Source organism: Epinephelus moara, chromosome 4 (genome assembly GCF_006386435.1).
Source record: "Epinephelus moara isolate mb chromosome 4, YSFRI_EMoa_1.0, whole genome shotgun sequence".
Lineage (NCBI taxonomy): Eukaryota > Metazoa > Chordata > Actinopteri > Perciformes > Serranidae > Epinephelus > Epinephelus moara.
Genome location: NC_065509.1, coordinates 35,441,993 through 35,455,154, shown reverse-complemented (window position 1 = coordinate 35,455,154; position 13,162 = coordinate 35,441,993). Strand labels below are relative to the sequence as shown.

At 40.8% G+C, this 13,162-nt stretch overlaps 1 protein-coding gene across 4 annotated transcripts in view; it reads right to left on the bottom strand.

The window, feature by feature from the left end:
• Positions 1-13,162, bottom strand: part of glrbb (glycine receptor, beta b) — a 48,093-nt gene that overhangs the window by 24,456 nt on the left and 10,475 nt on the right. For all 4 annotated transcript variants that reach the window (XM_050042477.1, XM_050042479.1, XM_050042478.1 and 1 more), the window contains 2 exons: positions 10,314-10,420; positions 7,255-7,322 (listed from right to left, as the gene is read on the bottom strand). In XM_050042477.1, coding sequence (XP_049898434.1) covers positions 7,255-7,322; positions 10,314-10,420 — 175 coding nt within the window. The remainder of the gene's footprint in view (positions 1-7,254; positions 7,323-10,313; positions 10,421-13,162) is intronic.

Sequence of the window (13,162 nt, the reverse complement as noted above, 5' to 3'; positions counted from 1 at the left end):
ACTTGAATGTGCCGAGTGACATTTTACAGCTGCAGCAAAACAACACTCATGACATCTACTTTTAAAGCAGCCAACATCCAGAACACAGTCCAGGGGTCAAATGTTATCAACAACAGCGACATGTGAAGCAGCAACTGCCTCATTAGAGAGCTTATTAGTGAAACTTCCACATTGCTGTTGGTGGGAAAATATCACTCTATGAGGGTTTGGGATGGTTGTTTTTTGTGTGTGCCTGCTTTGATGGCGTGCCTCAAGCTGTTCTGGGACCAGGTGTTAGGAAGGACTATTAATGCTGAGTGTGAAGATGGATGACATGTCAAATACAGCCGCCAAAATACCAGCTGTATGAGGGTGTGGGTGTGTTTGTGGATAAGAAATTAACTTCCACCTTCCATTCCCTCATTGTTCCCAATTTTTATAACACTGGTTGCTGTTTTCTTTCTTTCTTTTTTTATTTTTTGGATGCAGCTGCTTATGTAGAGTCTGCTAAAAGTCAACATTTGTCATTGCTTTATGTTCTGCACTCAGGTGTTTAGAGATTACAAATGGTGCATTTTTTCCCTTATAATGAGAACACAGTGGAGTGTAAGCGTTTGTGAAATCAGCAGCAGAGCCCATAATGGACCATTATAATGTTCACATGTACATTTTTACCAGGATGAAAAACAAAAACAGGGACTTGGTGTTAAATTATACTGCTATAGCAGCAATGTAACACGAATGAACACATGCAAGGTTTTGTTTTTCCTTTGGAAATTCATTCTAGAGTCAAATTCAGGTCAATCAGTGCAAAGAAACTCATCCCTTCAAACCACACATGTATTAAACATTGGATACTGTGTCTAACACATCCCTTTTGAATATTATCAGCACATTAAATGGTCTTTATCAGCTGTTACCACCCAACTTATCCTGTTTCAGATGGGGCAAACTGCACCTACCAGCAGGCCTGGGAGTGCAGATATCCAACATTGTGAAACGGTCACAGTTTTGTTTCACACCATTCAGTTTCGTTAGGTTTGGACGCCAAAACTATGTGGTTAGATTCAGGAAAAGATCATTTGGGTTACAATAAGTATGTTTGTTAGATAAAATGACCTGACATGAGGTGATGTGATGTATCACAATGTGACAAACTTAAATACAGTATGTCTGTTAAAATGAGTTAATCTTGAGTTTTGGTTTCACACAGAAGCAAAGTCTGTTAAATTAATGGACGTAGCTATCTTAATGTCACCCATTGTCTTGTGGATACCGTTTTGAAACCTCAAGTTTGACATTATGGCCGTCGCCATCTTGGTGTTTTGGAGCCAGAAGTGACCATATTTCAGGGAGAGATCTGACTGAGAAGCTGAGGACCCTATCAGCCTGTCACTCAAAGCGACCTTCCCTTAATTATGCATAACTTTAAGACTTAATAAAATGTAAACGTGAGTTATATAAAAATTCAGCACCTGTACAGCTGTCATGAATATTGAAATTAGCTTCAAAGACCATAACTGTTTTTTGTACCAGGCTGTAAAGTTTATTCCTGCTGTAAATTGGACATTTCAACCTGGAGGTCTACAAGGATTAACTCGCTTTTGGAGCCAGCCTCAAGTGGCCATTCGGGGAACTGCAGTTTCTGGCACGTCAACGTTAGCTTCAGTTTTCATCCCTGGAGGTTGCCGCTTGTTTAAACTCACTAACTTCTTCTTGTTCGGCCCCTGTGGGACACAACCCCACAACAAGCTCCATCCATTGGATGCTATCTCTGGCAACATGTTGAGCCTCATCCTGATTTAAGCTGATTTTGGCTGCAGCTACGTAACACGTCATTTTTGTTCTTTCAGATGTTCTTCCGTGTTTTTTCCGTGTGTCTGCCACCAGTCTCCATTAACAACATATGACTCGCAGTTGCAATAGTGAGATGCATACTCATCTTTCTAATAATATATGCGTAATGTGATTGCTGAGTTTTCTCTCACTTTTTGTTAATGTATGTTAACTGTTTCCTGACATAACATATATTCCTACTGGAAACTTTAGTCACAGCCAAGTTTGAGAGCGAGAAACAGCCAACTGACCCCGATATAGTTTTATAGTGCATCTGTTCTTCATGAAACCACATTGGTTATGAGTTGGAGTTTTCTTTTGTTTTGTTTTATTTTGGCACTATGTTACCTTTATCTCCAGTAGAGTATCCTCCTACACACTGGGCTGAACTGCCTGTGTATTTACTCACATATACAGTAATATTACAGCCCAGTCACCAGAGGAAAATGTTGGCATTGTACTTTTCTGCAAACCACAGATACATTACATTGCCATGTTTTATACGTATCATATCAGTGTTTCTAAGGCAGTAGATTGCATGTTTATGACTGTCATTGGAAGGTGGAGGGATGATGGATGGCATGATTGCTTGGCAAGACAGCTGCCAAGCTTTACACCACTGTTCAAGACCAACAAACAACATAGCTGGGTGTTTTTTTGCATCACATCGGCTGCATTTCTAGATTGTGCCACCTAAACCAGAGGCCTGTACTACAAAGCAGGATTTGGAGTTAGCGAGACAACGTTAGGGTTAACTAACTCTGGGTTTTCAGTACTGTTTCATATCATGTGATATGAAGCAGCCTAGCATTCATTGTGATTTGTGATATTGGGCTTTATAAATAAAATTGATTGATTCATTGATTCATGGTTCTGACGGTGTCGCTCGTGATTAACACCTCCGCCTCCTTCACATGAACGTGCTCATGGCTGGATAGGATAACCCAGAGTTGACTGAGCTAGTTGATAACCAGCTTTGTAGTACCGGTATCTATACAGCCAATGTTAGGGTCAGTCAAGCCAGATAACGAAAAGATATCCTGGGTAAGTTGAACTCGCTTCGTAGTACAGGCCTCGGGTGTTTTAAGCAAGTGTTTCTGGTTTGCAGAAAGGTACAATGCCAACATTTATTCTAGTGATGCGGTTGAATACTGCAAACAGGAGGTAGACTCATGCTCTCCTTTCTCTTTTCTACTAAGTGAGGACATTTTTTACACTAAAACTCTGCCTCTGGACCAAAACTGCACTAACACCAACTTGTTGTTTGTGCTGTCTATACACACAAATACAAACTGTAAATGCAGCAGCTTTCTTTTAACTCTGAGGGGTAATTTCACCCTTCTTTAAAGTTTATGTCAGAGCCTAGAGTTTTCGCCAGTAAATTACATCCAGCATTGTGCGAGTGTTGAGTATATAATTCCCACATAGAACTAAATGTCATACTGTATACATCCAGGATACACAGTGCATGCACAACTAATTTTCCTCCAGAAACACAATGATTGATCCATGTAATTTGTTGTGGCACATGCTGATGCACGATGACTACGAGGAGACAAGAAATCAAAAGAAAGCTTTCCTATTTCTCTGTTGTATATGCATTATGTATAAGCAGGAACAATTTCAGAAACTCAGCTAACACCATTTTATACACAGAGGTCTTAGGATGGTTTATAAATTCAGCCATGACCCAGAATGTGCTTTATTTCCTTGCCAGTAAACATTTTTGGGAGAACGAACAGTGGTCAAATTGTTGATATCTCATTTTGGAAAGCCTGCCGTCATTTCTATACAACCTAATTTTAGAGTCCAAATGTCCAACCAGTCCTCGAGCGACGGCACGAATAGCTACTGCTGGCTCTTCTCTGTCTGACGGAGACGCGGGCCAATTCCCACACCTTCGCCTTTCTGAAAACCAGACAAGGAAATAAATCTTCCCTCTGGCTCGCTATCAAGCTGCCTGTACTGCATTCGATTCCGGAGAGATTTAACAAACCCGCTCGCTGCAATCAACAAGGAACACTCAAGCTGGGAAGCAATAAAAAACACACAGCCACAATTTATTTCATCTCAAAACAACATATTAGTCATCCTCCACTGATGAATACAATCATAAAGTGAAAATAGAAATGTTAACTAGAGTGGACGCGAGGTGCTGTTTGGCCTAGGGAGGTGTAAATGATGAGAGTGGGTTTCCTGAGATCAGATACCCCACAGAGTGATAAATTGAGGGGGAGAGGTGACCAGCTGTCTCTTCCTTCTCCTCCTGGATTCGTTCTGAACCTTCTTCACTTTTATTTTCTTCCCGTCTTCTGTTGGGCGTCCAGGGGGACGAGGGAAGACAGATTTGCCATCTGGGAGTCTCTCATCTCTCTTTTTCTGTCCCAGTCTTGGCTCTTAGTTATTCCCTCTCGATCCTATCTCTTCTCCTGGCTTCTCTTTCTTTCTTTTTTCATCTTACTTTATCCCTTCCACTCGATATAATTTCTTTTCCCTCTCCCGCTAACCTTCCCCTGCTCAATTTCCTCATTCCTGTCTCTTTCTGTTTTCCTTCATCTTCATCTTTGGTGTTCCACTCTTTGGTTTTGTCTTCCCTCTGTGTTCCTTTTTGCCTTACTTTTGTCTTCCGCACTTTCTGACTTTCTGTCACTTTCTTTCGATTTCTACTCAATGTCCCATCTTTGTTTTAAAACCTTCATTCTGCCTGTCTCTTACTCCTCCATTCTCCTTGATTTGTTCTTTCCTCTTCCCATCTTTTCTGTTTCCTCTCATTGTTTTTCTTTTCTTGCACCCCCACTTCTATACTTTGAGTTTTAAGGACTTCCCATTTTCAGCATTTGTCATCCTAATTGCTCTGTAATTGGTCCTGGTGTGAAACTCTCCAAAGGAAGATTTTACAAGCAGACACACGCTACTGATCTGCAGCCAAAAGAAATATTTCCAGAGTACATTTTTACGCAGCTCCAATTCCAGTATATATGATCTGAGGCTTTGTTCAGGGTGTCACTCCTCATGAAATGAAGTCAGAGAACATTGATCAGTGCTTTGGACTCAGACTCTATCCAAGACTGTGAGCAAAGGTCTAAATCCCAGTATCTGTTCCTGTTCCAGTATATTCCATAACTAAAATGTGGATTGCTCACACCAGAAAAACAGCAGGTTTGCAAGGATAAAGGCAATGAACTGTTCCCTGGCTGCACACAGTTCACAATGGGCTGCATGTCTTGCAAGTCTTCAAAGCTCGTATGTTTTTCTATGACTTTGTGTTTAGCTGTTTTGTTTGAGGAGCATTCAAATTGTGTTTACCCCCCTTCACAAGTTGAAGTCCTCTCTATCTGGCATGAAAGACACTGACCAAACAATGCCAATATATTCAAATTGTGAATGAAATGGAATTTGCCTGCAGCACTGCATTTGATAGCAATTTGAAAGCTCTTGTAAACACATCAAATTATGTTTTCATCCCTGTTGTTAGTTCAGTTATTTTTGTTTAGAAAAAATACTTTAGTTTATTTTCTGGTATGTCAAATCAAAAACTGCAAATCTGTTTTTTGACAAATCTGATTGCTAAATCATTTTGGTCAGGCTGTTCTCATGCACTGTTTGTATGAATATCTACAAAAAGCAATGGACCAGAATTTGTATATAACCGACGTAATCATGAAGGCTGCGATAACGTGACAGATGCGTGGACAGGAGCAAAGAAGAAAGTAATATAAAGAGTGAAAGTCCGCATTACGAGGCAAGTTGGGTTGATGGATGGGTCAAACAAACATATGACTTTCCCCCAGGAGACTGGTGTTCGTGTCCCATATGAACTAAGTAAACTCTGAGTGCAGTACATCATCACGTCGTCACATTTCCTTAAGTAGATGGGCGCAGGAAGGTGGGTGCTGAGGGAGCTGCAGCGTCCTCTATTGACAAGGGATGTAACAACACAGTCTGTACATAACTGGCTATTTTATGATAACTCATGGGCTCAAGGGCAGAAAAACTAGAAATCTGCCAGGACAGTAGGGTTGGAGATACTTTTTAGTTCCTTTGACACAAGTGACTTTGACTGCGGGATAAAGTTTTATAGCAGCTATTGATGGAGCGGACAATGAGCGGACGCGACGCAATGATTTGCCCAGAGGATATGAGCGGCCTCAGCGAAGAGACAACTGGATGTCCGACACCATTGAAAATCAAATAGGAGAAATTTTGGCATACGCAGTCCAGAGATAAAATTGTGTCTGAGGCGAAGAAGCGCACATTCTTTGGAACACCAATGTAAGTATGTATAGCAGTAGTGCCTGTAAGCCCGCGCACACATATCTATACTGTACAGCACCCCTCAACAAAATATGTTCCCTACATAACTTTAAGTTAACTACATAATGTAACGGCACCCAACTATGATTCTTTTCCTAAACCCAACCTACATAACTTTACTTTCCGAAACCTAACCTAAATAACTTTACTTTCCGAAACCTAACCTATGTAACTTTACTTTCTGAGACCTAACCTACTTAACTTAACTTTCCGAGACCTAACCTACGTACTTTTACTTTCCTAAAACTAACCTACTATTACTTTCCTAAACCTACATAATTTCATGTAAAGTATGTAACATGATGACGCCCAACCATGATTCTTTTCCCTAAACCTAACATTACCAGTAGGGGTGCTAATTTGTTGGGTGCTTCATACAAACCATACAGTTTTTTTGGTTGCATTCTTCAGTGAAAATCATATAAAAACCATTGTACTTGTGATGAAAGGTCAGATTTTCAAGATTTGAATTTATGACCCATCTTTTTACTTATAGGCCAAAGAAGTGCCAGCATGATTTGTGTGAGATTTCAGGCTTGTTTGATTACTATGCCTTCAATTATTCTGTGACAATGTGGGTCTTCTTTTGGGAAAAGACTTTCCAAATGACAACCTGTAAAACTGCCCTGTACAGAGGAGTTCATGAGACAGAATAAAGTCAATCAGTGGATTCTGTACTGCATTAATTTCCCTCACCGTGTCACATAATTGAACATATTTACTGAGACAGAGACACTTAATGTTTATTGGTTCCTCCCAGCAGCTTTAAATTAAAACACACCAGTAAGCCGGGCTCATTAGAAACCTTCAAGAATGTTCTCTTTATTCTTTCCTAAGTGATCAAGACTCGACCCAGCGCCGTCCTTGAGTTTAATCTGCTCACTAGCATTTAAACTGCACTTCTTTATCAGCAATTAAGCCATCAGATAAATGGGGCATGAAAACTCCAGTCTTCATAATGATTTACCGCTAAATGGTCTGATACCGGCCAGAAAACATGCTCATGCATCCTCCTTAAAAGTTCCAGGATAAAGCAGGTTTCAGCGCTCATCCACTGCGTCTGATTGGCAGAAGTATTGATTATCAATACTGTCAGGCTGAAGCGGGGATGAAGTGGATTCTTACCATGGTCGTTTCTTGGATGGAGCCAAAACTGTTGATGAAAATGTTCACTCGGTCTTCCACAGGAATCCCTGGATTTAGAAAAAAAGAGAGAAGAGTTTGTAGTATTGAGTCTGTTGTGTTTTAAAGCTGCTTTGCAATAAGCGTGAAGAACCGCTGCGCTTGTAGCTTACAGGAAGTGTCAGTATGCTTTGTAAAACCCTGTAAGTCTTTATTTATACATAATGTACCTGGTAATTCAATTGATTGCATTACTGATCAGTAATGAAAAGCCAGTCTCATCTCCTCTGCTAAGCTAACGCCGTAAACATATATACTGGCATCTCTCTCCGCTCAGCCTTTAGCATAAACTAATAAAACCCTTTATGAATGCCGACTGCTCATCCGCCTTTGAATAAATTATTTCCTTTGAGGTGTTTACTGGAGGCTCAGGAGTTTTACAGGATAAATTCTATCATGCAATTCACTAAATTAATGTGCATAATATGGAGGTGGCATAGAGCTCGAAACAACCATGCATTAATGCAACCAAGCACACTAACTAATATTCTACAAACACTTCTGGTGTTAACTTAAAATTCTCCATAGGCTCCATAAAAGCTGCTCACCATTTTATAGGCCCGGGCAAAGTTATGCACAAGGCGCAGTTTAGGATGTAATTTGGGAGATTATGACATAGATGTTAATGGACGGGGAGCTTTCAGCCCACCCTGAAATCAAAAGCAGATGTTTGGCTGCTGGACTGGTCGCAGGCAGTCAGAGAGGGAGCTGATTCTGCTCACAATGCATCAAAGATTGAGTCCCAGATAGAGCTTCAGCTGCCAAGTGCCAGAGGATGGAAACTACCTCAAGACTGGTGAGACCATAAGTCAGACATAGAGGTCGTCAATCACCTCTCTGTTATTTTTATGGCTGCCTCTGTGAGACTGAAGCCTGGTTCAGTGTGACATTTACACTGTAAACACTGTATGGATACTTGGGGGCCAGAGAGAATGAAAAACTGTTAGAATCTATAGGCAGAGAATTGAAATAACAGCAATTTAATATAATATACAAGCCCTCACACTATATTTTGTTTTTTAAGATTCCAGACTGTCTTAAAGTGAAAATTCAGTCTCTTTTATGTGGATGTCTCATCAGTGTTAATGGTAAGTGTAGTCTATTGAAGCAATAAAATCCTCAGTGTGTGCTCTATTGACAGTTCAGCAGCTGCACAGTCAGTCGTTCCTCCTCTATCCAGTGCCGTCATTTGATGTAACAGTGAAGTAGCTGGAAGGAGGAAAAACTACACTACAGGCTACTTCAGCTTGTGGCGCGTAATCTAGATGAGTGGTAACATAAGACAGTAAAAATAAGACAGGTAACTTTCATGATACTGTCTACGAACAGTTCTTTTGTTTCTTTTCTGTTGATGGTACGTCGTCTTCGCTGGTGCTTTGCTGTAATTTGCTCCGCACAATAATGCGATCCATTGTCCCACTCATGGCTTTCTCCTTTTAAATGTTATCATCTCTCACACTGGCTGCCAATCAGGGCTTTAAATGTGTCAAACACTTATAATTCCCACGTGCAAACAGTGACCAATAGGTTCCCCATGAAGGTTTTTTATTCAATTAAATTACAGTTTGCCTCTTTATTAGGATATGGATGCACACAACATACTGATAGTCAATTAAAAATTCATTCATAACTTTTTATATTGGCCCAATTGAATATTGCCAAAATAATGTGTGGTTATCACAAAATCCCACGGCACAGCTGGACTGGCATCACGGCACACCAGTGTGCTACATCGTACCATTTGAGAACCACTGCTCTAGAAAAACAGAAATTTCTTGTTTTCTTTGAATACTAGCTACATGTCCAGCAGTGAAAATAATATCCCAAAACATGAGCGCAGACGATGTTTTGGATGAGGATACATTTTGCAGGGTTTTTTTACAGTGTTTTGGCTGACTTGGATATCATTTGAGCCAGAGTATACCCCCAAAATATGCAGCAGAGACAGGCTGAGGCTGGGACTGCTGTGCATGAGGATATGGCCAATGACCCACCAATGGCCCATCGGCAGCCTGCAGGCAGTCCGCAGAACCTCATGTGGAGAGCACACAAGGACTAGTGATGCGCTGCTCAAATCGCCCTCAGATGCCAACAGAAACTGAATCGTTCTGCTGCAATAAAGTTCAGCGTGGCAGTTTTTGTGGCGTGGTGTTGGCGACAGTGAGAGAAGAGCGGTAACGTGAGCCACCGAGTGTGTGCCTTTCTGCGTTACTATGCATAACAGTTGGGCAGATGACCACTAAATAAGTATTTTTGTCACCTGTCACAATTGTAAGCTATTTTCTTAAGTGCCCTTTGAGCAAAGTGATGAGTGAATTTAAGTTGGGCTTTTATTGTGAAAGGTAAAAAATGACAATGCTGTTGACAATGCTGAAAAAATAATAAAGAGATGTTGCCATCTTGCTTCATGCTGGTTCGTACCATGGAGTCTCTGTGACGTTACTTCAATAGCCTGCCTGAGTAGGCCACACTATGTTTTGCTGGGCATCAGAAGTTCACCGCAATGCATCCTGGTATATGTAGGCAGTGCCAGCACAGCTCCACGCTAGCAGAAAACTCTGCTTTCTTGGTTAATATGACATGCACTAAAGAATATATTGCTCTAATTTACTGCATTTTATCATCAGCACTGATTTGACATCTACATAAAATGTGGAGAATTTTCCCTTTAAATTAAAGATTTCATTCCCATAACAGCTTGTGTGTGTCAATCATCAGAATGTTAAACTGCCTCTCAGGGAAGACAGCCAACCCAAGAACATCGGCTTATTGTTACAGTGTTGTACATGTTAAATATGCAAGTGTATGCATGACAGGAAATTCATTTTCATTAATGGCTCATGCACCATTTATGCAGATACCTGCTCCTGCCCTGAGTTTATGAAAGAAATCTGGAGGTAAATATTCATAGTATACCCGTTTCTTTAATTAGCATGACAGCGCTGCAGCAAAAATGTAAATTAAGAATAGACAGAGACAGATGAATAGGGAAAGAGACTTGCCTTTGAAGTTGGGTCTTATTCTGGGATCATAGGTGATCAGTAACCTGTTCAAGATGTTACTGGTTGAATTCGCAGGGACTCGGGCCAGATCCTCAGATGACAGCTGTCTGCAAACAAAAAAGGCAGAGAGGGAACTGCAGGCACGATTACATTAGCAGGTCACATTCCTGGCAGATGAACAGTGCAGATGCACAGCTCACCCACTTTTACTGTGGATACTCTTTGATTACACTATAACCTGAGAGTGTTACCAGTTAGGGATTAAATTAGCTTTTAACATTTGGACCATGTGGGCAATGTTGACTGGAGAGGTCGACATGATCCTTCAGGCAGATAGGAGACATTTTTTTCATCTTCCACGACAATTGCATAACACCTTTTGACACTTGCAGCTGTAATTTGGGCTAAATGCTGAAGTCAGTATGCTAACAAGTTCACAGTGACAATGTTAACATGCTGATATTTAGGGTACCGTTCAGTTATCCCGAGCATCACACGAGCATCACACTCTTGCAGTGGCAGAGTGCACTCTGGGCACTCTGCCACTGGAGCAGCAGAGCGCCGAGCGGAGTCAACGTGTGATTAACTTAACTATACGTGAATTCATGTAGAAATACAACGCTCCGTTTCTATGAACAACAGCTCTCTCATTGTAGTTAAACTTGTCGCCCTGAATGGCTGCCAATGTTGCCTACGTAGCAGAAGAGGCAGGAGGGCCACAGACAACCAGGATACTATTGTCAGATAGAAGCCATCAGTTTGTTAACTGAGTTAATTCTGTAAAAACTTGGGACTGCAAGCGATAACATGAATGTTAAAATTAGCGTGCTAGCTAACTAAGAGTGGCACATTTTATCATCATTAAAGTAACATGCGTTGTGGTGTTAGCTATATGGTCTAAGTCGGTGGTTCCCAACTGATCCAGCCATGGGGTCCATACTTCCCCTCAGACATCAATTCAAAGTCACACAGTTTACTACATTCAGCATCAGCCAGCTGGTATCAACCACGGACATTTATAGATATAGAGACGTGCCGTAAAAGCATCTTCATTCTTAATACAATCAATAATAAATACAGAAGACAGCAATTGAACAAACATGCAGATATAGCAGGCATATGTGTCAGTCGGTCTTCAAATGTTAGCTATAATGCTTCACACAGTTGAAATCTGATATTGTGATCGTCATTTGCATTGCATGCGCAACAGTTGTGTTTGATTTAAGACAACACCACCCTGTCAGAATTTGTGCTCTATGCAATTAAGTACATAGTGTGTGCAGTGTGCTACATGTAAGTGTACTAATGGAAGTGGTCTATCTGATTTGAGACACAGCATGTTTAGCATCTTAGCTTGTTATCATGCTAATATTTGCTAATTAGCATCAAACACAGAACAACTGAGGCTAGATAATGTGAGGAAATGTTTTTGTATGTGTATGTTATTAATAATAACATAATATGATAATGTATTTACTGTAAATAATTTACAAAGTAAACAATTAATAACAATTTTCCCATATTTTTCTACATTTATTTTAAGCTGCTTTGTGAAAAATCCTGTAAATAATTGAGTCAATAGATCTGCCATGTGGGTGGCAAAGAGTATAAATGTCTTGTCAAGACAATCAGTATTTTGTCCTGTGTGTATTCACTTATTACTGAAACCAAAGTGAAAGTTTCCCTTTGAACCATTCTGCAAAATATCCCAAAACAGCTGTCTACTAACAATAACCAGCATAACATAAAGCGGTGACTCCCAGAGACATTCAGCCAAACATCATTTGTTGTCTGAGGTTGACAGATGAAAAAACAATGAGGGAAAGGGGAGAACAGGATCTGGCAGGAGAGAAAGGAGAAGAAGAAAGCCTCCTTGTGGGTGGCAATGATTCTCCTGCCAAAGAATTTCCCCCTCTCAAAGCACTTTACATATCATTATGTAAACCTTATCATGCACTGAGGATGAGTTAAAGTGCTCCGCAGGAATGCAGCGCAGTGTGTGTATGTTCTGCGGTTCCTCTGATCAAAGTGAAACACATAATTCCTATCCACTAAACCTCTTTTTTTCTCTCTTTTAACAGACCCTTCTGACAACCTCAAGCACAACTGCTAAACTGGAACCAAGTGGTTCCCTTGATCCACAAAGGCATCCGCAGCACTAAACTCGAAATATGTCATACAGCTTACACTTGCCAATACTGGGACTACATCAAACGGCTTCTCCCTCATTTCAAGAACTTTCATTGTTGAGCCATTTGTTACCATTTAAGGAAGTAGGGGTGCAGCACGGCATAAAGATTATGGACAGTCCAAGAGGCATGTTAGGACATATTGATGTTCATTCTGTTATTAGACGTGTACAGAATTTACCTCCGTAGTTTAACTGACAACCTCCTTGTTGATTTAAAGGAATACTTCACCACTCTAATGACTAATTGTATTTTGATTTCTCACCCCGTGCACTGAATTTATGAAGAAAACGCATGCCTCCAGTAAACGAAGAATACAAAAACGGAGAAAATTCTTGATGAATTGAAGAAATCAGGGTCCAAGTTGACCTTACTCAAAGTCCTGCCCCAGGACGCAACGCAGACTGGCCAATCATAATAAGCATCAGGCCGGCTCAGACCAGGGTCCGACAACAACACAGCTGTGCTCCATTGACTCCAAGCCGGCTCAGACCAGGGTCCGACAACAACACAGCTGTGCTCCATTGACTCCAATGCAGTCGTTTCAGATTTCCTCCATTTTCAGGCTGGTTTTGTGGATTTGGAGCTAAATGCTGTGCCTGGGGCACGTCGTGTATTAATGATACTCGTTACCTGGAGAGGTTGGAAAAAGATATACAT